This window comes from Herpailurus yagouaroundi, unplaced genomic scaffold (genome assembly GCF_014898765.1).
Source record: "Herpailurus yagouaroundi ecotype Mexico unplaced genomic scaffold, PumYag 187, whole genome shotgun sequence".
NCBI classification, from domain to species: Eukaryota; Metazoa; Chordata; class Mammalia; order Carnivora; family Felidae; genus Herpailurus; species Herpailurus yagouaroundi.
This window is the reverse complement of record NW_024412418.1, coordinates 7,440,616-7,464,891: the sequence shown is the minus strand read 5'-3', so window position 1 is coordinate 7,464,891 and position 24,276 is coordinate 7,440,616. Positions and strand designations below refer to the sequence as shown.

The window sequence follows — 24,276 nt, the reverse complement described above, 5'->3', positions numbered from 1 at the left end:
GGCCGGATGGAGCCGCGGGACGGCAGCCCCGAGGCCCGGAGCAGCGACTCGGAGTCGGCCTCCGCCTCGTCCAGCGGCTCCGAGCGCGACGCCGGTCCCGAGCCGGACAAGGCGCCACGGCGCCTCAACAAGCGGCGCTTCCCAGGGCTGCGGCTCTTCGGGCACAGGTGAGCGCGGCGGCGGCGGCGGCGGCGGCGGCGGCGGCGGCGGGGTGGGGATCGCGGTAGCGGGCGGATACCGCTCCTGGCACCGGCAGGCGTCCCTCGGCCGTCTCGGGACTGACACCGAGTGGAGGTCTCCCCCGGGCACCGGCGGTACGGACTGACTTGGGTTGGCTCCGCGTCAGGGTCATCCCTCAGCGTCCTGGCACTGGCACCGCACGGAGGTCTTTCCCAGGCACCGGCAGCTTAGCGTGCCTCCTCTGTGGTACCGAGGCAGGGTCAGCTTCCAACTTGCCTGCAGGGAGAGAGAAGCACCTAAGCCCCTTGGCACCAGCAGGTAGGGCCCTCATGGCCGGCCGCTCACCCCTTCTTGGCACTGAGAGAACAGGGCCCCCTCCGAGCCTCCTGGCCACAGTGAGGTGGGGGTCACGCCATCACCCTCCTCCCCTCCGCCCCCCGGGCCTCGGTGGGGCTGTTTGCCTACCATCACTGCATGACATCTGCAGAACATGGCCTCTGTTGATACTGTCACAACACATGGCTGTCCCAGAGCACTGGTTACTGAGCTAATTGCTCATCACTTCAAGCCTCTCCCTGGGATTGGGGGGTGCCTGGCCACCTGTGTTCTATATTGCTCTTAGTTGGTGGAGAGACCCCAGTCTCTACCTCTGCTAGGCAGTAGGCATCTCTCCCCCTACCCGCTTCCATCCCTTGCTGGGAAAGGGATGGGGTGGGCTGCAGTCTGGAACGTGTGCTGGCTGTTCAAGCCCCAGCCTGCCCCCTCCACCGGCACACCAAATGTCATCAGCAAAGCCTGGGACAGGGCTTTGACCAGAACTCTGGTGAGGAGCTGGGGAGGGGTGTGGAAAGATTGAGTGCAGGCAGCTCATGGCATGTGTACCAGTGTTGGCTTGGAGCCGCTTCCAGCCATGCAGCCCTGGTGTAAGGTGAGGGAAGGTGGGGGCCCATGAGTATCCCACCTAGCTCCCTGGGCTTTTTCTTAACTGACTCCTGCCCTTCTCCAATGGCTGGGGAACTTGCAGCCAATGAGCTAAGGACCCCAGAGCCAACTCAGGCTGGACTCTGATCACTTGGAGCCTGCCCAAGGCCTCCCTCTCACTTTTCTTTGGTTGCCCAGGCTTCAAGGCATTCAGCACAACCCCCTCTCTCTGAGCTTTGCCCTGATCCTTCCTGGGGTAGACTTTACCCACCAATAATGTGGACAGTTTTCTCCTATTGTGCGGGTTGGCGTCCCTGTAATGCTGACCTATGCCCTCTGCCAGCCTTACCCTGGCCAGGGCCCTGTTCTTTGTATCTGTGTCACCAAGCACACCCAGAGATCAGGATTCTCACACTGGCAGATGGAGCTCTGTGGGCTCTTGTGAAGCCACACAGGCTTCAATGTCATATAAAACAGGGCAGGGAGCAAGGCTTTTCGTACCTCTGTTTTGTCACCCACAGCCCTGCAAGATGGAGCAGTTTACACCCAGCTCTGCAGGATGTAGTCTCCAGTTTTCGCAGGCTCCGGAGGGGGAGGGAGGGGCTCCACCAGAGGCTTCCTGTCCCTGCCCACAGGGTACCAAGCGTTGAGTTCTTGTGACCTGTGGCTGTGCCGGTTCTGAAGGGCACAGGTTTGTGCATGTAGAGGTGAACTTCAGGCACATTCAGGAGGAAGAACAAGAAGCAAGAAAATCAACAAATACTTTACATAATTCTCTAACATAAGCAGAACAGGTGTTATTTTTCCATTTTTATAGATGAGGAAAAACACGGGCTTAAGGAGATAAGTAGTTTGCCTAGAGTCACATAGCAAGTAAGAGGCAGAGATAGAGTTGTAACTCTAGTCCAGAACCCTTTCTCTATACCAGGTTCCTGAACAAAACATCACAATGACCTAGGGAGCTTTAGGAAATTCAGATTCCTAGATCTTATCCTTAGCACGCCTGACTCATCAGGTCTGGAGGTTGGGCCTGGGTGTTTTTTTAAAGCTTCCCAAGTGTTTCTAATGTGCTACCAAGTTTGAGAACCACAGTATTACATCACTCTGGGGATGGTAAGTGATCTGATAGGCTGCTTAATAAGAAGGAAATCAGCACCTCTGGAAGCATGTAAGGAGTGTCTCTGCATAGTAGCACTGTGCTGGGGGCACTGGGGCATTCAGAAATTAATGTATTTGGAAAACCAAGTAGAGTCAGGGAGAGGGCAGTGGAGGAAAAGACCTCCCTGATGGTCCTGGGAACTCCCGAGAATCAGATGCCCACTGAGGCTGACCCCCACCCCTTGCTTTGATTGGAGGGAGGGGGCAAACATTTGGAATAGTGCACTTGCCTTGGGCACTGCCCCTTTAATGTTTTTTATTTGGTCCAGCCACGTTCGCTGGTTGCCCATCTCAGGTAAAGGTCCCGGTGCCCCAGCTGAAGCCAGCGTCCCCGTCTTTTCCCTAGGCTCCCTGCTCATCCTTAACCAGGCTCTCGTGCTTCTCACTGGGTTTCCGCCCTCTGCATTCACCCTATCCTGTTCCCCTTCCATCCAGTCCACACCTTAGAGCTTGGGGCTGAGGGACCTGCTAAGTGAATTGTCAGTGGCTAGAAGGGAGGACCGAGGATAACAGATTGCTGGTGACTGCTAAAGCTGGGTTGGGAATTCTGCATTCGGATCTTGGCTCAGTGGTTGAGTTCTATAATCAGCACTCTGCTGTGGGCTTGGGAGGGGTAGTGGTGGTATATGGGCCGCGTGTTCATCATTCCTGATCTGGTCAGGTACAACGGTCTCTGAATGACAGCCTCTTTTGCATCTTCCTTAAAGAGGCTTGTCCTTGAAGCCCATCTCAGACCCCTACAACTGGCTTCACCCTCTTGAAACCTGGGGAGCAGTAAGAGTCCCTTCTCTTTCAGCGCAGTAAGACAAAAAGCTAGGCCATGATCCTCCCAAGCTCCATCCCACCTTATGGGTCCTTGCTGGGAACCATCAGCCCCTCCTGGAAGAGGAGGATATAGGCCCTGCCCAAATCCCAGAGCATATGGGTTTTCTTCCCTCTGTTCTTACCCTTCAGATCCTATTGGCCTAAGGGCGGGGGAGGGGGGGGGTGGTCGGTCAGAAGTGAGAGGGAAGGTGACTCTGTCTCCTCCTCATGGCCCACCTGGAGAGAGGACTCACTTATCCTCTGGCTCGGTCCCAGCAGCCTGACCCAGGGCAGGTCACGCAGCTTGTGGATTAACTGGTTTTGCACCCCAGGGGCATCAGAAATTACCTGGCACTTCACACACCTAGACGTAAAGGAGCCTGGGCCTACAGAGCCCCTGGGAGCCTGATCATTGGCTCTGCCAATGTCATTCATTCCCAGAGGGCAGGAAATGCACCTGTGGAACAAGTTTGAAACAATAGGTCCCATTCAGAGGTGATGCCGCACGGTCCAGAAGTCCAGACTGGTAGAGGGTGCCCATTGGGGTGCCTGAGCTGGAGTTTGGGTTGATTGTGCAGTGGTTGGGGAGGCACATGTTGAGGGATGCCTCATGCAGAGGCGAGAACCCCTGTCTGTGGCACCAGGATATCTGGGAGCAGAGGAACCTCTTTGAGTTGTTTGTCTTAGGCTGATGCTGGGAGTGGCCCAGGTGTCCAGAGGACCAGGTGCAAGCTAGGGTCCCTGGGTTCCTACCAGTTTGAGAAGAAAAAGGGACCCCAGTGGCTGAGCTGTGCATCAGTTCACCCCGTTCTGCCCACCCACCATGCAACATTGTGTGCCATTGTGGATCCATCTGAGGTTGGGAACCAGGATAGGACTCTCACAGTCTTCCTCCGCTGCCACACACCCACCAGAGTCTCTCTGGCTTACAGGTCGGGGGAAGGGTTGGGCGACTCTTGTCATTTTGTCTCCTGCCATACTCCCAAAAGGTCAAGTCTCAGGATACAGAGCCACCCAGCTGGCAAAAGAGAACAGGAGAGTGTGTGTCCTCCCAGGCAAGGACAGAGAAAGGACTGAGTGACCCTAGTCAAAGAAAGCCTAAGTCCTGGGCAGCTGGAGGTAGGGGAAAAAGAATCAGACTCTCCTCAGCTTCCTGGAGACCTCTCCAGAATTCACCAGTCATCCCCCAAGCAGAGGAGGAAGTGAGTGGGCATATTGGCCCTGAGGCTTGGCCTGTGCTGGGCTCTAGGTGAAGCAGGGGTTGGGTCCCTATATCCCTACGAAGGCAAGAGAGAATTTTAAGGTCCAGAAGCTGATGGGCAACTTGTCCTTGCAGTATTTCTGTAGCGACACAGGGGGGCGACAGCTACCATTGTGGAGAGGGTGGTGGGAGGGGAGATTCTCCTTCCAGCTAGTCCACTTGTACCAAACACCTGCTTTGGGTGGACCCACGGATACCTCCTACTGGCGAGTTACCTGCCACTCTGGCTGCCAGGGCCGAGCCAATCAGAATGAGGCAGAGGGCAGGCTAGGCGGGAGCTTTCACATCACCTGGCCCAACCCTCCCTCTCCCTAAAGATTGAGGCCTGGTGATGTGGCCTTGACTGGGCCAGAGTCTCACAGATAGCTAGGGGTTACCTGAGACTCCAACACTGGTCCCCTAACCCCTGTATCATGTCAATTTGTACCACAGCTCAGGACCCCACAGTCTTCCTTGCTTTCTGAGGAATCCTCATCTGGTGCCTTCCAACCTGCCCTCCTCCCTTCCCCCTCTGCCTCTCCTTCTGGAGGCTGCCACTGCCACCTGAGCAGTTCTGTACGTCAGCATGGGAGGCAGTGTAGATGAGAAGAGGGAGCACCTGCCTCTAGGCTCACCAGCTCTCCTCATTCCTGGGCGAGATTAGTGGGTGCACCTCTGGGTGCTACCAAGCACTCATTTCTTGCTCCCCAGAACTGCTTCCTCAGTTTCCTTTGTGGAGCCCCTGATACCCTTAGGTATCAGAACTGCCTCCATAGTTCTCAACATGGGACCCGCCTGGCATTCTAGTCACAGGTATGAGCCTTGGAAGGCAGTTCTGAGTGGGAAGAGTGGACAGAGCAGTGACCAGATGCCCTTGAGGAGCAGTCTGTCATTGATCTTTGTTTTTTCCCCCTTCCTCAGTTGAGACACCAGGGACTTGGTTAGGTGATGGAGAGCAGGCTTGAGTGAGGTCCAGGGCTCCGTGGCTGAGGGAGAAGAGGGGGAAGCTGAGGACAGGAGCACTCCCACCCTCCCCTCCCCTCCCCTGCATCCAGGTGAGTGAGGCACCAACTCATCTTCGGCAGAGTTAACAGACGCCCGAAGCCTGTAAATCTATCCGGTTCGTGTAATCCTTGCAACACTCTTGTGGTTGGCTTTATTCCCATTTTACAGATCAGAAACAAAGGCTCAGAGAGGTCAGAGGCCTGGCCCGGTATCACACAGCTCCCGCTGGATCTTTTCACAACATAGGCCACCCTACCTACTAGCACTCCTTTCTTCTGTTTTATTTTCCCATCTCCAAACTGGTAGAGCCTATAAAGGGGTTTGAGCGCTCTGTAAGATTAAGAGATTTTTGTCTGGTATGGGAGTGGAGTGAGACCCATGAGATGTTCTTCTCCTAGACCCCAAGGGAGAACTGCCACCAGGACCCTAGCTTCAAGGCTGGGTGGGAGGACCCTTGGTAATGGGACTATGGGAGTATGAGGGAGAATGGGTTGTAAAAGCAGATTGTCATGTGCTTCCTGGCTGGGTGTGGAGTGGAGGGGCAAGTCTGTGATCTTTTATCTTGCTTTCAAAATGCAGGTTGCAGAAGACTCGAAATTTTCAAAGGAACCCTTGATATTGCCCTGAGGTCACTGGGTGGCCTGCGGCCTGTGGCCTGGGGAGAGGTGCTAGGGAAGAGAGCACAGTGCACTGGGTCTCATTTGTACTCAGCATCTCACGGTGAGAGGTCTGAAGAGAGAAGGGCCCCAGAGCCCTCTCCCTCCCTTTCAGAGACCTCCTCCCCCCCAGAGCCCTCTCCCTCCCTTTCAGAGACCTCCTCCCCCTTGCGCCTGGCACAGTGCCAGTCCAGAGCTCCCACGTAGAGGCCTCTCCCCTGCCAGGGCTGAGCCCGATCACAGCACATGCCAAAATAGCTGTCTGGGAGCCTGGGCCTGCACCACCCACGCCCCGGCATCAGCATCTCGCGGGTTAACAGCTTGCCTGGCTCTCCGCCCCCCCTTCCCCAGCTTGCTGACATTTTACTAAGGCGGGGGTGGTTGTGAAAGGGAGCAAGATGGTTCCTGCTCCCCAGCCCACACAGACACCCCACTGACACAACCTGCCACCCGCTCACCCTCCTCTGGAAGACATCCTCTGGGGGGAGACCTTCCGGCCCCACAGACATGGGGTTCCTACCATGAGACAGTGAAAAGGACACAGCTGGGGTTCCATGCCACTGTTGAGACCCATACATGGAAGACCCAGGGTGACCTGAGAGAGCTGTCTTTTTTTTAGAAATTATTTTAAAACTCGGGGCACCCAGAGGACTCAGTCGGTTAAGCATCCGAGTCTTGATTTTGGCTCAGGTTACAATCTCATGGTTCGTGGGTTCGAGCCCCGTGTCAGGCTCTGTGCTGGCAGTGTGGAGCCTGCTTGGGGTTCTCTGTCTCCTCTCTCTCTGCCCCTCCCCTGCTCACTCTTTCTCTCCCCCAAAAATAGATAAACATGAAAAAAAATGTATTCTAGGGGCACCTGGGTGGCTCAGTTGGTTAAGTGTCTGACTTTGGCTGAGGTCATGATCTCACAGTTCATGGGTTTGAGCCCCACATTGGGCTCTGTGCTGACAGCTCAGCCCAGAGCCTGCTTTGGATTCTGTGTCTCCCTCTCTGTATGCCCCTCCTCTGCTCACACTCTCTTTCTCTCTCTCAAAATTAAATAAACATTAAAAAAAATTTTTTTAATTTATTCTATTAAGAAATTATTTTAAAATCTTTTAAAAAGTACAAATTATTTTATAATTAGAAAAGGGGCACCTGGGTGGCTCAGTCAGTTAAGCATCTGACTCTTGGTTTCAGCTCGGGTCATGATCTCATGGTCGTGAGTTCAAGCCCTGCATTGGGCTCAGTGCTGTCAGTGAGCAGCCTACTTGGGATATTCATTCTCTCTTTCTCTCTCTCTCCCTCCTTCCCTCCATCCCCCCCCTCCCCCTCTCTCTCCCTCCTCTCCCCTTCTCTCCCTCCCTCTCTCTCTCTCTCTCTCTCTCTCTCTCTCTCTCTCTCAAAATAAATTTTTTAAAAAAGTACACAGAATAGCATAGCACCTACCACTTAGTTTGGTGAAATCTTATCACTGTGCCATGTTTACTTTAGATAGAGATGGGAGCCCCATGTCTCCCTCCTCAGAGGAAACCACAATCCTGATTTTTTTTTTTTTGATATTTGTATTCTCGTGTCTTTTAAAATTTTTTCCTGCATAGGCATTTATCCACAGCAACATATAGTACTGTTTTGTGTAGTTTTGCACTTGATTTAAATGGTATGCTGTACATATTCTGAATTTAGGTTTTTCTCTCCAGGTTGTTTTGGAGATTTAACCATTTTGAAACATGAGCTCTGATGAACCCATTTTGATTCCTATATACTATTCCTTTTTGTAACTGTATGGCAAGCTGTTTGCCCGGTACCCTCCTGATGGACATTTAGGTTGTTGGCAGTATTTTTGCCATTGCAAGCAATCCTTCAGAGACTATTCGAGTACACAGCTCCTTGTGTGTTCAGTCTACCAGCGTGTGGTTACAGAGTGGTGTTATCTTCCACTTAGATAGTGGTTGCCAAGTTATGCTCCAAAGTGGTTGTCTTAATTTTTAGGCCTCTGGAGTTATTTCCTTTCTTTAAAGCTTTGGTCAACTGAAAAACTGGTTACAATGAACAAGCTTTCAAGCTCCCATGAGGAAGACAAGGTGCATTTTATCCCCGTTTATCAGATGAGGAAATTGAGGCTCAGACACGATAAGAGACTTGACTTGAGGTCCTCTAGCTGGTCACATGCAGAACCCCTCTGGACCTTTGAGTCTATAAACCCTCACAAAAGCTCTGTCTCCTGCAACCTTTCAAAGAGATTTTAGACACAGTATCTGCCTCAAAGGCAGGAAAAAAGCCCTCTGTGTGGTGCATGGAAGCAGGGCAGGGGGCGAGGGGGTGCTGGGGCTGACAGGTGATTCTGAGATCTTCTAGGGGGCGGAGGAGGGAGCAACACAGACAGAAAGCTCAGAGAGGGAGTTAAATTTTGAATGAGGGATGGAGACCTGCTACAGATATAGGAGAAGGCAACAAGATGGACCAGTCACGAGGGAAGAAGGACTTGGGGGCCAGCGGAGAGACTGGGAGACATATCAGCAATCCCATCTGGGCTCAGTTTCAGTGTGTGCCTCTGAGACACAAAAGCTCAGCCCAAACCAGCAACTCCCCCACCCAGTGCTGGCAAGAAGGCCTCAGGAGCTGGCCAGCCTCTGGGTCGCTGTGCCTGAAACCCTTTGCTCTCAGTTTAATCCATGAGACTAAGCCTGGACCATTCACTTTTTCCTCCATTCACTCATCAAACCACGTCCTGCACTTCTAGACCCTGGGGATGCAATTATGAGCAGTTCATGGTCCCAGGAGCTCACAGTTTGGGGGGTGAGGGGGAAACAGATTTGCGGACTAGCGCTGATGGCCGAGAATAACTGAGGGAGGGCCTGAGCGTGGGAGCTGCTAACCCCCCGGGAGAGGGGGCTGGGAGGAACTTTCCACCAGAGCCCATGTCTGAGCCAACTCTGAAAAGACAAGAGGAAAAAGATGAGAAAGGTCACTAAGCAGAAGAGGGGAGTGGTATTCCAGATAGACTCCTGGGTGCCAAATGCACAGCCACAAAGAGACCTACTAGACGTAGAGAGAGGGATTTCAAGAATGGCCCTAGAGCAGAGTGCGGGTTGGAATCCCAGCTCTGCCACTTACTAGCAGCAGCCTGTTTGACCGCAGGCAAGTTATCTCATCTCTTTGTGCCTCGGTTTCCTCGCCTGTAAAAAGGAGATGATAATACTGTTCATTTTTATGAAGTTCAGTGGGTTTATATTTGTAAAATGCTTAGAACGGTGCCTGGCACAGAATGAGTTATGTATCTGTCAAATAAAATGTAAAAAGTACAGGAGAGATGGGAGAGGAGGCTGAGAAGCCATTTGAGTGCCAGGCCCAGGGCTTGCATTTTGCCCAGCTGAGAGGGGAAGGCCCATCAGGAGCAAGTGGACACTCTAGAATGAGCTGTGGTACCTGTGGGAGGACGGCTTGAGGGGGGTGGCCCTCCAGGAATGGATCAGTCATTGATTCCACAGACGTTTCTCCAGAGCTTGCCAGGAGCCCGACCATGAGACAGGACTTGGGACGTGAAAGAGAGACTGAGGAGCTTTAGCGAGGAGCTCGGAGCTAGAGCCCGAGCCCAGCCCCCAAGCACCTGAGTCATTCCTCTCCCCTCCTTGCCCACCTCCCTCATGTTGGCCAGTCCTGCTGTCCAGGTTTCGTAAGCAAAGCCACGGAGAGCATGGAGTGGGCAGTGGTGCCTAGCCCAGAAAGGGGCCTCGGCTGTCGCTCTTTAGGTCCTCTGGAGGCGGGGAAGGTAGCTGCTGAAAAAAGGCTGTTGCCATCCCGTTGCGCCCAACAAAGAGAAGTGGCCTGGGCCAGCCCGGGCCTTGTGGTCAGGCCTTGGGTGCGGTACCCGAGGCGGAGGAAGCCCTTCTCTTCCCTTATGGCTCTCACCCCTCCCCCACGGAATTCCCTTTTCCTTCCTCCTAAGCTGATCAGGGGTAAACACTGGACTCCCTGCCAGGCACTGTGCTGGGCATGCCCAGATGCACTAGACCTGGCCCCTGGCCCCCACGAACCTGTGGCCTGGTGGGTGAGAGGAACGAGACATGTGGATTTGAAAGAATTAGGGCTTCCAGGTCCAGTGGCAGCAAAGCCGAATAAGAAGTGTGAAGTTACCAGTGGGAGTAATGAATTCTTGGCTGGGGCAGCTGTGAGCAGGTGGGATTTTGAGATAAGGTGGGAAGGGGCCAGCATTCCAGGCAGAAGCTCACAGCAGTGAGCTCGGGCACAGCCAGACTGGGGGACACAGAATATAGGTTGGCTTGGTTAGAGCCCAAGGGTTTGTGTCAGGGCGTAGGAGGCTGAGTTAGTGCCATACAGCAGAAGCCACATTTGCTAGGCCTGAGGATTTGGAATGCATTCTGAACCAGTGGTTCCCACAGTATGGTCCTGGGGACGCTCTAAACCCTTCCAGAGGATTGGTGAGGTCAAAGCTGTTTGCATAATAATACCTTCAGAGCCGCTCTGGTTCATGCCTTTTTCACCCCGTTGATGATGTTTGTACTGATGGTGCAAAAGCAATGGCAGCGTAAAGTGGCTGGAACTTTGGCACAAACCAAGGCACGGCCCGGATGTGAACTGGAAGCCATTGTATTCTTCACACTCACAACAACAACAAAAAATGCAGTAGGAAGTATTTATTTTATAACACCCAGATCCTTCGGTATACATCTTTAAATATTCCGTGTGAAGAAATGTGAAGTGTACGTTAAGGCACTTTTGCTGCGAACTGGACTACGATGGTTGTCTTGAAAAGCTGTTTTGCGGGGCGCCTGGGTGGCTCAGTCGGTTAAGCGTCCGACTTCAGCTCGGGTCACGATCTCGCGGTCCGTGAGTTCGAGCCCCGCGTCGGGCTCTGGGCTGATGGCTCGGAGCCTGGAGCCTGCTTCCGATTCTGTGTCTCCCTCTCTCTCTGCCCCTCCCCCGTTCATGCTCTGTCTCTCTCTGTCTCAAAAATAAATAAAAACGTTAAAAAAATTAAAAAAAAAAAAAAGCTGTTTTGCTGCTGAGTTGCGAGCTGTACTAGTTACAGTTTTTAAGGAACACCATTATAAGGGCATCCGGGTGGTTCAGGCCGTTAAGTGTCCAACTCTTGCTTTTGGCTCAGGTCACGATCTCACGGTTTGTTAAGTTCGAGACCCGCATGCAGCAGGCTCCATGCTGGCCGACAGCACGGAGCCTGCTTGGGATTCTCTCTCTCCCTCTGTCTGCCCTTCCCCTGCTCGTGCTCCCTTTCTCTTTACTTGACACCTGACCAAAAAACTCTTCAGACTTGGGTATTTGACAGACATTTTCTCAAAAATGAATGTAGTGAGCTTGTCACTTCAAAACCATTATCAGGATCTGTTGCTAATGATAAAATTTGAGCCTTTGGAAAGCAAAAATTAGAAATCTTGTATCCACTGTCTAGAGCCCGACAGCTTCCTAGGACTTTACTGATGAGACCAGTAGTGATGTTAGCAAGTGTGATTTCTTGATTTTGTGTAAGGAAATGTGTCAAAATTTGGAACGTCTGCATAACTCAGTAAAATATATTTTCCAATGCTTCATGTTACAAAATTCAAAATGCAAGCTAGACCAGTGAAAAGTTCATTGATATGGTTTCAGATTCCAATAGCCACTAGCCTTTAAGAAACTACCACCTGTCATATTTTGATATAGTAGCAAAGAACATCCATAATTGCCTGAAAAGGCTATTAAAATACTCTTCCCTTTCTAACTGCATGTCAGTGTGAGGCAGAATTTTCTTCATACACTCAACCAAAACAACATACCATGACAGATTGACTGCAGAGGCAGATATGAGAATCCAGCTGTCTTCTGTTAAACCAGAAATTAAAGAGATTAGCACAAATTAAAACAGTGCCCCTCTTCTAGCTTTTCCTTTTTTTTTTTTAATAAAAATATGTTGGGGCGGCTTGGTGGCTCAGTCAGTTAGGTGTCCATCTTCGCCTCAGGTCATGATCTCCCAGTTCGTGAGTTCGAGCCCCACGTCGGGCTCTGTGCTGATAGCTTAGAGCTTGGAGCCTGCTTTGGATTCTGTGTCTCCCTCTCTCTCTGCCTCTCACCCACTTGTACTCTGTCTCTCTCTCAAAAATAAATAAAATATTAAAAGAAATTAAAAGTATGTTATTTATGTTAACATTACAATGGGTTTATTGTTTTTAGATGAGTTAATATTTTTAAAATTTCTCAGTTTTAATTTCTAATATTGGTAAGTAGTAATAGTTCTAACCCCCATAAACCAAACCTTTTGGGGATCTTCAGTAATTTTTAAGAGTGTAAAGGGGTCCCGGGGCCAGGGAGTTTGAGAGCTGCCACTCTAGATCCTAGAGAAGCCAGGAGTGTAAGCTGGCAGGGGGGTGGCATTCTGGACAGAATGGGTGTGACGTGACATGGGCTGACCTCTCCTGGACACACGCCAGGGCGGTTCTGACAGGCCCCCTCAGCAGGGCTGGGAGATGCAGGATTGAGAGTCCCAGCTCAGCCACTTCTGAGCTCGGGTAGTCACAGGCCTCCAGGAACCTCAGGTGCCCTGTTGGTTTAGCTGGGACAGTAATGCTGCCTATGCAGGAGAATTATAAACCCTCTGCCTGAAAGTGCCTGTGAGAAAGTGCTTTGTAAGTTGCCAAAGACTCAACAGATATTTGTTTTTGTGGTTACTTTGACTGGAGCCAGTGATTAGCTGTCTCTCCCCAGACCCCAGAACACCTGTCCAGGGAGTATGAGAGGACATTAGGTGGCCCAAAGGAAACCTACCCTCCCCCCCACTTCTGTCTTCCCAGATCTTCTCCAGGAGTCAAGGCAGGCGCTGTGTGTGCTCTACCGAGTGCCAGGTGGAGAGGAGGCTACTGGGCTATTGCTCAGCCTGGCTCTGGGGACTTTGGGAAGAGAAGCCAGGAGGCAGGACTGGTGCGCGTGTGCCTGCCCGCCCACAGGCCGCCTGCTTGCTGCAGGGCCTGGAGCGGCCGCTGGGAGAGGAAGTGCAGTTGGTTACCAATCGGGTTATTTTCATAACGGCTGTCTCAGGCTACAGGGGGGGAGGGTGACGAGGGGGAGGGGGCAGAGGAGCAGCCACAGCGGCTTGCTCTCCAAACTAGGACTTGCTCAGCCAGAGGCCAGCAGCCTGGAGCTGGAGCCAGAGCCTGGACTCGCCTGCCTACAGGGACCCCAGGCCCCACCCGCTCACCCACCACCTGCCTGCCACCCTGCCTTCCAGATCAGGTCAAAGGGGACTGCCCCCAACCCTTGCCTTCTGCTTCCTCCTTCCTGTATCTGTCTGGGTGGGTCTGGGGAGGAGCAGATCAGGGTCGGCCCTGGCACCACCATTCCTGGATGAGACTCTGAAGCTGATGGAAAAGGAAAGGGAAGGGAAAGGGTAGGCTGGGCTCCTGCCGCCACCAGACCCTGGTGAAGTAAACATTACTGGCCTGCTGGCCTCCTTTACCGTGCAACCCTGGCCCACCTGCTCCCTGCTGCGCATTTGTTTTGTTTTGTTTTGTTTTGTTTTGTTTTGTTTTGTTTTGAGCGGGCTCCTCTTAGCAAGTAAGGACCTTGGGAGAGCTGAGACCCTCCCTTACCAGCCCCCAGCTGTCTCCACCTCCTTCCCTCTGACCATCCGGGCTGTGAGAGCAGAGCAGCCAGAGGTGGCTTCTGACCACTAGTCCCCTGGAGGCGGCCTCCAGGTCCTTGCCCTGCAGCTACTTGGAAGTGGGGCTCCCGAGCACCATTCTGAGCCTTCACTGAGGAAAGGGGCATGTGGAGCCCTGCTCACAGCTGGGAGTGGGAACCCTGGCTGAATCCCATGGGGTGTCCTGTGTGAGCACCTCTAGGAACCAGGCCTGGTTGGTACCAGGGGCAGAGGGCATTTCTTATAGCATGAGCAGTTACCCAGGTGGCTCTGGCTGCCGGGCTCTGTTCTTCATGCAGTGGGTGGTGGCCACCCTGGGTTCTCCTGCTTCCCTTTCCGGGTTCCCACTCCCGCCATGGGCAGAGACAAACTCCGGGAGATGGCATGATCTGCATGCCCTGCGTTGCGTCTGCTGTGGGTGTAGGCCCTGCCATGCCCCTACTCTGCCAGGTATGTCAGGTACTTTATACCATCATCTCTTCAGAATCTGCCTTATGCCAGCCTTCTGAACTAGTTGGTATCATCCCCATTTTACAGATGAGAAAATTGAGGATCAGAAAGTTTAGTTGATCCACCCGGGAAAGCAATGGCAGACGCAGGATTCCCAAGCCCTTGGGCTTCTCCACTGGAAACTAACTAGCACAAGGTGTGAGATGGTCTGGGCTGAGAGGCCAGGAGTCTGGTTCTTTCTAGCCAGTAGCCAGTGAAGCTGGGATGCTCATGCCTGCTCACCCCCTGGCAGCTGCCCACAGCCACACTCGCTGCTATTCGTCAAGGGCACAAGGCCAGATACCACCATGAGTGTCTCTCCTGTAGCATCCTTTGTCCTCCCTGGGCTCTCAACAGCCAGCTGGAGGTTCATGGAGCCCTTGAGTCCTTTCCCATCCCACCCCTTTGGGTGTGACAAGCTCCGCTCAGGTTCCCCACCAGAAGGCTGAGGGGCAGCCATTTTGCTCTGCTGTGGGCTTCTTCCAGTGACCTTTACACGTACTGTGTGGTATGTAGAAGATGACAGAGCATGAGGTGAGAAGACGCTGCCGCTCAGAGCTGAGCTGTGGGGAAAGGCGGGGACAGGCCTGAGGCCAGGCCGAGCTTCTGACTGGACCAGGAGAAACCTCAGCAAAGATAGGAAGTCAGGAGTCAAGCTACTGCTGACCAGAGGACAGAGGTTTCTATGGAGACCACAGGAGCAGGAAGCATGGGCCCTGCAGGGAGGGGGCTTTGGGAACATAGAGGCATGGGTGCTTTGCAGGACAACTTGTCATAAAATGTCAGTTCAGCCAGTCTCGTAGCCTCCTCAGACAGACAAGGAAACTGAGGCCCGTGTGGGGACGGCTTTGCACGTGGTCACAGAACACTGGCCTGGCTCGCCTCGCCTGTCTTGCTCCTCGCTTGCAGTGACCGCACCACCAGGCAGCTGATGAGACTCCCGGACAGTTGAACTTGGGGCTGCCCGGAAGTGTGTGGGCTGGAGCATGTCGTGAGGCAACCTCTGCCTCCTGGCCCCTCTTGTCAGTGTGGGTCTGGGGCAGCAGGCAGGGCCCAGACCTCCTCACTACTCGCAGAGTGCCTGGAACACCTCCCCCTACTGACTGCGGCCTTTTGTTTTCTGGGTGACACTAGCATCAGGCGGTGTGTCCGGGTGACTAATCTCCTCCAGGCTGGGCAGCTGTCACAGGGCAGCCTGACCAGACGGGCGGGGAAAGCTGACACCCTGGGGGAGTGCTGGCAAGCCAGTGCCCAGGCAGCAGTGGGCAGCTGGGCCTTCAGGCTTCTCTTCCCGGGTGCAGAGCAGACCCGGGTCAGGCAGACCTGGGTTCAAGTCCTAGTTCTGCTCCTGACCAGCCTGGGGCCTTTGTCGCTCTTATTAGGGCTCCCTTCCCTACCCCATCTCACTTTAGTCCCAGCCTCGTGGCCCAAAAGGAAAGACGCTGCTCTCCACTACGGCTCTGGGATACGGGCTTTGTCTTCAGGTAGACTTGGGTTCCATCACTGGCCCCCCATTGACTGGCTGTAGACTTTGGGCAGGTTACCGCCTTGTGCCTCAGTTTCCCATCAGGAACACGGCATGATGCCGTACCTGTCCTTTCATGTTGCTGTGGTTTATAAAATGATACGTGTGTTTGTAAAGGGCTTAGCAGAGTGCCTAGCGCACGGTGGGCACTCAGTAAATGTTAGCTGTGTTGATGCTGATTTTAGTAGGAAGCCAAGAGCTCTCTGTCCACTCCCGTTCTCCTGCCCTCAGAGCTTAACTCCTGCCCTTCTCCCTGTCACCTGCAGAGGCTGGGGGCTGGAGCAGGCAGAGACCAAGAGCCAGGCAGTCTCAAACATTGCTTCACCAGGCACGCTGCCTCAGCTGCTCGCTGATCATAGGAGCTCGGACATCTTGGCCCCATCTGCCTCTCCCCTGATATCTGCCCCCATCCAGGGCTTCAGGCTGGCGTTGCTCGCTGGACTCACAGGATGGTAGCAAATTAAAGAGTGGGTGTGTGGGTGGTGGGAGGAATGGGCAGTAGACATGCAGCCCGGTCCTCCACCTATCATCTACTATCATTTGTCCAAGGCTCTCACCCACCATGTGTGACTTCTGCTGGGCCCTCAGCAGGCAGATGTCCCATGGCTGTGACTCAGACCTCTCTGTGGCTACCAGGGCCCAGGAGGTCACCTGATGGCGAGGCACAGGCATCCCTGGGCATTCTGGAGGCATCCCCCATGCCCCAGCTTACCAGGCTTCCTGCCCTCTCCCCATTGTCAGGAAGAGCTGAGGATGTGGAAATGCCAGTAGCCGGTGAAGAAGGGGCAGCCAGGAGTAGGTGAGCTGGTGAGGGAAGCTGGGCACATGTTCAGAACAGGTCAAGGAAGGGTGGTTTGAGTGAGGATGGGCCCCATGGGTTCTGCCTCCTGCAGGAGGGAGCTCTGGGGCCAAGAGTTGGAGCTTCTAGTATTGGCTCCTAGGTCAAGGTGCAGTTCACAGCCTCCCTTGAGAGCAGGGCTAGAAGGGTTTTCAGACAGCACCTGTCACCCGGTACTTTCCCACATTGGGAGGTCCATACTAGGCCTTTCCAGAAGGGTAACACGGAGCAGTCTAGTACCAATGAAGTTCTTTTAGCCCCCCAGAGACAGAGATGCACACCCAGAACCCACCCAGAAGGCTTTTCTCTTGTCTCGGGCCTCTCTTTGCTCCCCATACAAAGTCCCCCTGGGTGAGGACTGGAGTGGCTTTCCCCCTGTGCAGCCCCCTTCCAGCTCTGAGGGCCTTGTTCCCCAGGGCCCTTATGATCCCTAAATCAGATCCTCTCCATTTGTAATGCCACTCTGAGCCTGACCCCATGACTTGGGGCTGAGATTCTGGGGGCCTTATCTGGACTGGGTTTCTTTCCTTTCCTTTCCTTTCCTTTTTTTTTTTTTTTTTGTTAATGTTTGTTTATTTAGAGAGAGTGCAAGGGTGAGCGCGAATGGGGGAGGGGCGGAGAGAAAGGGAAAGAGAGAAAATCCCAAGTAGGCTCCTCACGGGCAGTACTGCGATGTGGGGCTCCATCCCGTGAACTATGAGATCACGACCTGAGCTGAAATCAAGAGTTGGGTGCCCAACCAACTGAGCCACCCAGATGCCCCATGGGTTTCTTTTCAGAGCGCCTCATTTTATTACCATAGCTTAGTTTGTGCTGTGTCCTAGGAGGGGACACCGAAAGCTAAAACCTGCCCTGAGTTGGTAGCCAAACAAAGGCCCAGTGAGAGGAAAAGACGAGGCTTATCCTTTGTTCCTCAGTCCATAGAGGCTGACTGCAAACTGGAACCCAGGACTGCAGACTTCCAGCTCCCATTTTTTCTTTTCCATCAGCCTCAGGCGAGGGAGGCAGAGGCCAGGGCTTTGTGGATTATGGTGCCTGGACAGGGGAGCCACATGGGTAGCTGGAAGCCCCTTGTACCCACTACTGTGGGAGCAGCATAGGGTATAACTGGGGAGAGCGCCAGTGCTTCCAACAGTGGTAAACGTGGGCTCCCTTGAGGATTCTGTGCTACCTTCAAACACCCTGTTTATGGGGGTCAGAGGCCACGGATCCTCCCGCTTCCTCCCTGTGTCCCTTCTCTGCTCAGAGGGCTGAGGCTGTGACTGGGCTCCCAGGCACAGGATGGGCCGTGGCCTGACCGAGCTCCTGATGCTCCCGATCTCTGCCCAACAGCCATCCACCTGCCCCTGCCATGGAGACCTTCTTTAGGAGACACTTCCAGAGGAAGGCGCCAGGCACTGGGGAGGGGCAGCGGCGGCCCAGCGGCGTGGGGCTGCCCACAGGCAAGGTCCGACGCCGCTCCCCTGCCGGGCAGGCCTCCTCCTCGCTGCTCCAGCGGCGCCGCTCCAGCGCGCAGCTCCACGGCTGCCTCCTGGGCTGTGGGGTGGGGACCCGGGGCACCAGCCGCCGGCGCTCCAGCACCGTGCCCCCTGCCTGCAACCCCCGCTTCCTCGTGGATGAGGTGCCCACCCCACAGCCTGCTGCTGTTGGGGCGCAGCTTCTGGGCACGCGCCTGCTGTTGGCTGGGCTTATGGGCACGAATGAGGAGGAGGAGACAGCTCAGGAGGAAGACGTGACAGCTGCACCGTTGAGTGCCACCCAGCCAGGCACCAGGAGACCAGGCCCATCCTCACACCGGGGCACCCTGCTGCCTGTGCCTCGCTACCTGCGCCGTCGCCGTGCCTCCTCCCACCTGCTCCCCGCTGACGCGGTGTACGACCGTGCCCTCTGGGGCCTGCACGGTTACTACCGGCGCCTCAGCCAGCAGTGGCCCCCAGGCCAACACCCTGGCTCTGGGGGTCGAAGAGCCTCAGGCACCACAGCTGGCCCTGTGATGCCTGCTCGTGTGCGCCCGCTGTCCCGCAGGCGTCAGGTAGCCCTACGGCGCAAGTCAGCGGGACCCCAGACCTGGAGTGCCCTGCTTGCGTAGGTATAGCTGCGGCCGGCAGGGCGAGTGTGTGGCCCCCAAGGGGACTGGCCTGGAGGAAGGACCTTGAGGACTGTGCCTGGCCTGAGGGCACCCCACTTGGGAATGGCTCTGGATAGTGCCTGGAAGCCAGCGCGCTCCCCAAGGGCTGTGAGGAGGGCTGAGTCTCCTGCAGGGAACCTCTCAGAGTCTTAGGTTGTCCTGGGGCATCTACCCTCCTCATTGCGGTCCCTGTCCTGGCCAAGGGTTAAAGTCACAGTGAGGGCAGAGATCCCAGGTAAGGGGAGAAGGAAGCAGAGTCACCAGATGCTCAGCTGGCCTCAGCGATCTCCTTTCCTGTAGGAAAGCCATCACCAAGTCGGGCCTCCAGCACCTGGCACCCCCTCCTCCCGCTCCCGGGGCCCTGTGCAGCGAGCCAGAGCGGCAGATCCGGAGCACTGTGGACTGGAGCGTGAGTGGCGGGGTGCTAGGAGGGAGGGACAGGTGGATGGGCTTGGAGCCACAGCAGCAGTTAGAGATGGAAGGAGGTGCTGGGGGCAGCTGTGAGAGGAGCCCATGGGCCTTTGGGTCAGGGCAGACCTCCTAGGGTATCCACATTTGAGCCAAGCCCTCAAGAGTAGGGACAGTGGGAGGGGCACCTAGCTGGTTCAGTTGGAGGAACTTGCAACTCTTGATCTTGGAGTTGTAAGTTCAAGCCCCACGCTGGGTTTAAAGTTTACTTAAAAACATTTTTTTTTTTTTTTTTTTTTAATCTTAAAAGAGTAGGGACATTGGGGAAACAGGATAGAGCAAAGCAGATTGTGGTGGCTGGAGCAGATTTGTCTTGGGAGAGAGGAGGGTTGGTGGGGCAGGACAGGGACTGACTGGTGGGCTGGGTAGCAGGTTCGCGCTGAGCACGCTTGTCTCGCGGTCTAGGAGTCCGCGACCTATGGGGAGCACATCTGGTTCGAGACCAACGTGTCAGGGGACTTCTGCTATGTTGGGGAGCAGTACTGTGTAGCGAAGATGCTGGTGAGTGAGCTCTCTGCGGCATGCTGCCCCCTGCTGGTAGAGTGGGTCTAGAAGCCTGTAGACAGACCTCTGCTGGCCTTCTTGGGAAGGTGGGAACAGGACTGTCACCTGAGCGCCCGCTGTGGGCTGTCTGAGGATGGCAGGAGGAATGGGGGCTGTATTCTGGTGCCAGGATCGGGGGTTCCCAGTGAACAGAGAGGGAAGATGGAAGGATTTCTCTTCTGGCCCTGGGGAACATTCTGGGCGGAGTTACCTGGTGCTTCAGGGCCTCCTCTTCATTTTCTGCAGCAGAAATCAGTGTCCCGGAGAAAGTGTGCAGCCTGCAAGATCGTGGTGCACACCCCCTGCATTGAGCAACTGGAGAAGGTAAGTGTGAGTGCTCAGCCTTTCCTGCCCCTCCCCTTTGGGTGCTGAAGTCCCTCAGCAAACACACATGTGTATTTCTGCACTGATACTCATGTTACAAGCGTTGCCTGCCAAGAGTGCCCCGGCCTGCGTGGTGGTGAAGAGCCAAAGACCCTAGAGCTGAAATACCTGCATTTGAGTCCTGTCTCCCTCCACTCCTTTATTAGCTACCCTATCCCCACTGCCCAGAACAAGCCTGGCACAGAGTGGGGCTCACTATGGATGAATAATGAGCGATGGCCGAGACCCCATTTTATTAGCACCTAAATTAACATTTAGAAGGGGCCATGGTCTTGCCGAAGCTAGGCCACTCCCGTGTAGCCCTGAAGCTTGGCTCTGGGCCCGTGCTTCTAAAGCAAGGTAGAGGGGACACTGAGCAGGCAGATCCAGGCCAAGGGTGGGGGGCTCCCCAGGCAGCAGAAACCCCGATCAGCACATGGGAAAGCTTCTAGGACTAGCAAGGCTAATGTGGGTCACTTGCCCGAGCCCCTGACTCATAGAGTGAGGTTTCCCTGCAACTTTGCTAAGGCTGAAGCAGGGACAGTTGGGAAAAGAGAGACAAACGTAGCCCCAGGTGTTACAGAGGCTAAGATGGGATCACACCAGTTTTCATAAGTGAGCTAATGGTCTCCAGGGACCAGCCAGCACAAGTCTGCAAGCACCTATCAGGGTGCCTGCACATGCCTAGGTTGGGAGCATTCGAGGGTAAGGGGAAAATGTGGGAGGAGTAAACCATACTGCCTTTTAATGGTGGGGGAGTGGACACAAAACTCCAAGTCTCCCCCATCCCAGGATGCTAACAGAGGAAGGAAAAAGTCCTTCTGGCTATGGTGGAGAGGAGGCAGGGATGCAGGAGGGCTTCTGAAAAGAGGTGTCTCACATTCTGAGGGCTCCCAGGATGATTTGGGGCTAGCTCTACCTTGTGAGTGACACTTCCCTGGAGGAGGTGGCTATATGTCTGACTCCGTGAAAGGAGGGTCTGACATTTGGGCGGTCATTGCAATGTTTCACAGATAAATTTCCGCTGTAAGCCGTCCTTCCGTGAATCAGGCTCCAGGAACATCCGTGAGGTAAGTGCCCAGGGTAGTTACAGGTAAGGAGGCCCCAAGTTTCCTGAGTGGACTTCTCCACAGTGTCTCCAGAGTGCCACCAGGGGACTCAGCAACTTTGAGGCTGCTCTGGGGCCCAGGGAGGTGCAGGGCTGAGGCTCTGAGAGCGTCTCAGTGGGGAAGGCCTGGCAGGCCCTGCTTGCAGAGTGGATGGGACACTGCCTGCCTCTTGTGCCTCCTCACTCTTCTCCCCTACCCCGAGCCTCACTCCCCACCTTGAGGCCATGTTGAGAAGTCTCCAGCCCCTCTCACCTCACACACACTCCTGCAGAGAGCTTCCTGCAGCCCCACCCCTCACTCCGGTGATACTCTCTCTTCCTCCACCAGCCAACATTTGTGCGCCACCACTGGGTACACAGGCGACGCCAGGATGGCAAGTGTCGGCACTGTGGGAAGGTGAGGCCCTGCCCAGGGAAGTTGGCCAGCCTGATGACCACCGGACCTGGGCCCTGTGGCCCCCGAGCCTCAGGCTGTGCATCCAGTGTGACCTGCCCATCACCGACTGTTTCTCCTGAGTGCAGAGTCCTAGGGCTCTGTTTCAACCTGGCTGAGGTGCCCATTCAGTTCCAAAACACCTAGGCTTCTGGACAGAGCAGGAGAGCAGGAAAGAAAGTTATCTTCTAGTGCAGGGTATCTGGACTGCTTAGAAATTACACGTGAGCCCTCTAAGAATTAGACTTACTCATTTAGTAACTCGGCAGATACTTGTTGAACGCCTGTTGGGTGCTGAGCCCCACTGGGTAGTGGGTAGTGGGTCCCTGCCCTCCTGGAGGAGGAGGGTGTGGCTTGAAGACAGACTCTGCAGGCAGTCCTCCTGAGCACAGTCCACAGTGTGGTGGTCACTTAGTCATTGTCTGCTTCCTGTGCGTCTCTGTCAGTAAGCATAGGCCATGGAAGGTCGAGGGGCCTTGTCCCTCTTTTCCTTTGCCCACTTTCAGTGCCACGCAGAGTGTCTGGCACCCAGCAGGCCCTCAGTAACGTTCGTAGGGCGAACAAGGGTATGAATGTGATAGGTACTGTGAAGAAGCGTGAAGCGCTGTAAGTGCCCAGGGGCCTGGGGGTCTGGGGTCAGGAAGGAGGGCATCTCCGCCTACAGGAGTTAGCTGTGGATGCTTTGAGCAGATCACATGTGTGCACCCAACGCCTTGCAGTTAACTTCAGAGAGTCCTAAGCCTCCCTGCTCCAGGGGCTTATTTTACAGGGTTTTTGTTTTTTGTTTTTTTGTTTTTTTTTTTTTTTTGTCGTTTTGTTCTGTTTTTTATTTTATTTATTTTTATGTTTTATTTATTTTTGAGAGAGAGAGAGAAAGCAAGCACGGGAGGGACAGAGAGAGAGAGGGAGACACAGAATCTGAAGACAGGCTCCAGGCTCTGAGCTAGCTATCAGCACAGAGCCCGACGCGGGGCTTGAACCCACGAACCGCGAGATCATGACCTGAGCCGAAGTCGGACACTTAACCGACTGAGCCACCCAGGCGGCCCATTGTTTTTTGTTTAATTTTTAAAAATGTGCTCAATTTCCCTGGGTGGAGAGAGGTTGACAACAGAAGAGGAGTTGGGCCTGCTGCTCTGGACCTGGTCCCTGGTGCCCCAACCACCCTCTTCCCCCTAGGGCTTCCAGCAGAAGTTCACCTTCCACAGCAAGGAGATCGTGGCCATCAGTTGCTCCTGGTGCAAGCAAGCAGTGAGTGCTCGCCCTGCCCCGCCGTAGGCCGTCCCCTGGGCTGCACTGGGTGGGGGTCCCCAGGCCTCAGCTCAGCCCGGCTCAGCTGTGCCCCCTCCTCTCTAGTACCACAGCAAGGTGTCCTGCTTCATGCTGCAGCAGATCGAGGAGCCGTGCTCCCTGGGGGTCCACGCTGCCGTGGTCATCCCACCCACCTGGATCCTTCGTGCTCGAAGGCCCCAGGTGAGTCTTGCCTGCACCCTTGACACCACTCCCACGTTTGGGCTCTGCTGACTACCCCAGCCCTCCCACCTTGTCACCAATGCCCCTGCTTCCCTCGCAGAATACCCTCAAGGCAAGCAAGAAGAAAAAGAGAGCATCCTTTAAGAGGAAATCTAGCAAGAAAGGGCCAGAGGTTAGTCCTGGGGCTGGGTGGGCCACTGGGGAACAGGAAAGAGGGGCCTGTTTCTTGGAATACTGAGGCCCCTGGGCTGATGCAGCCTTTGGTGGGTCAGTTTGGGCTCTGGGCCCCAGAGGAGGGTGTGAGGCCAGATCCGAGTTGCCTCTGTATGGCCAGGCCCACTTAAGGTCTGACCTGGAGGTAGTATGAGGCCGCACTGCCGAAAATGGGGGTAAGGTCTTCAAGACAGGAAGGAGCCTTATTGTCTCTCTGTCTCCAAGGAGGGCCGCTGGAGACCCTTCATCATCAGGCCCACCCCGTCCCCCCTCATGAAGCCCCTGCTGGTGTTTGTGAACCCCAAGAGTGGGGGCAACCAGGTACGCACAGCCTCCCCTCTCCACCGGGAGCCTTGGGGGAGGAACGGGTTCCGGCTCTGCACCCCTCCCCTCCCCAGCAACTGCTCCCAGTTCCATGGCAGGCTCCTGCCCCATCCCTCTTTCCCAGAGATACTGAGGAGATCTGATTCTGTCTCCACCCCTTGCCCCTCGCTGGGCCTGCTTCCCACAGCCACAGCCTTCTCATGTGCTTTTCCCCACTTCAGCCCACCAGCCCTGACTGACTCCCCCGGTCCCCCGCAGGGCGCTAAGATCATCCAGTCCTTCCTGTGGTATCTCAATCCCCGACAAGTCTTTGACCTGAGCCAGGGAGGGCCCAAGGAGGCGTAAGTACTTGCCAAGGCTCCGTGGGGACAGTGGCAGGGGGCTTGCCTGGCACTCAGGTTAAGGTGCACGTACCCTGACACTTCCGGTCCTCCGACCCCAGGCTGGAGATGTACCGCAAAGTACACAACCTGCGGATCCTGGCGTGCGGAGGCGACGGCACGGTGAGTTCTCCCGCTGCTCGCTTCTCGAGTCTCCCGCCTCTCTGGGGCCTGAGCCTGGGCCCCGCTGGTCTGACCTGGCCTCTTGTGCTCTGCCCCCTCCAGGTCGGCTGGATCCTCTCCACCCTGGACCAGCTGCGCTTAAAACCACCGCCGCCCGTTGCCATTCTGCCCCTGGGCACTGGCAATGACTTGGCCCGTACCCTCAACTGGGGAGGGGTAAGAGCCCACGGCAGGGCAGGAGAGCTGGGGGTGGGCCGTGCGACCCTGCACGCCT

The 24,276-nt window shown here is 55.0% G+C and overlaps 1 protein-coding gene across 7 annotated transcripts in view; it reads left to right on the top strand.

Moving 5' to 3' along the window:
• The window catches only part of DGKZ (diacylglycerol kinase zeta), a 42,614-nt gene that overhangs the window by 11,382 nt on the left and 6,956 nt on the right, over positions 1-24,276 (top strand). The window contains exons 1-14 of one of the 7 annotated variants that reach the window (XM_040495312.1): positions 13,028-13,188; positions 17,779-18,531; positions 18,875-18,983; positions 19,448-19,543; positions 19,832-19,909; positions 20,962-21,018; positions 21,385-21,453; positions 22,669-22,740; positions 22,846-22,962; positions 23,063-23,134; positions 23,401-23,496; positions 23,758-23,840; positions 23,942-24,002; positions 24,105-24,218. In XM_040495312.1, coding sequence (XP_040351246.1) covers positions 17,798-18,531; positions 18,875-18,983; positions 19,448-19,543; positions 19,832-19,909; positions 20,962-21,018; positions 21,385-21,453; positions 22,669-22,740; positions 22,846-22,962; positions 23,063-23,134; positions 23,401-23,496; positions 23,758-23,840; positions 23,942-24,002; positions 24,105-24,218 — 1,758 coding nt within the window. In that variant the 5' untranslated portion in view covers positions 13,028-13,188; positions 17,779-17,797. Of the gene's footprint in view, positions 1-6; positions 168-13,027; positions 13,189-17,364; positions 18,532-18,874; positions 18,984-19,447; positions 19,544-19,831; positions 19,910-20,961; positions 21,019-21,384; positions 21,454-22,668; positions 22,741-22,845; positions 22,963-23,062; positions 23,135-23,400; positions 23,497-23,757; positions 23,841-23,941; positions 24,003-24,104; positions 24,219-24,276 lie in introns of those variants that run through there. The other 6 variants (XM_040495317.1, XM_040495316.1, XM_040495313.1 and 3 more) reach the window with 6 other exon arrangements.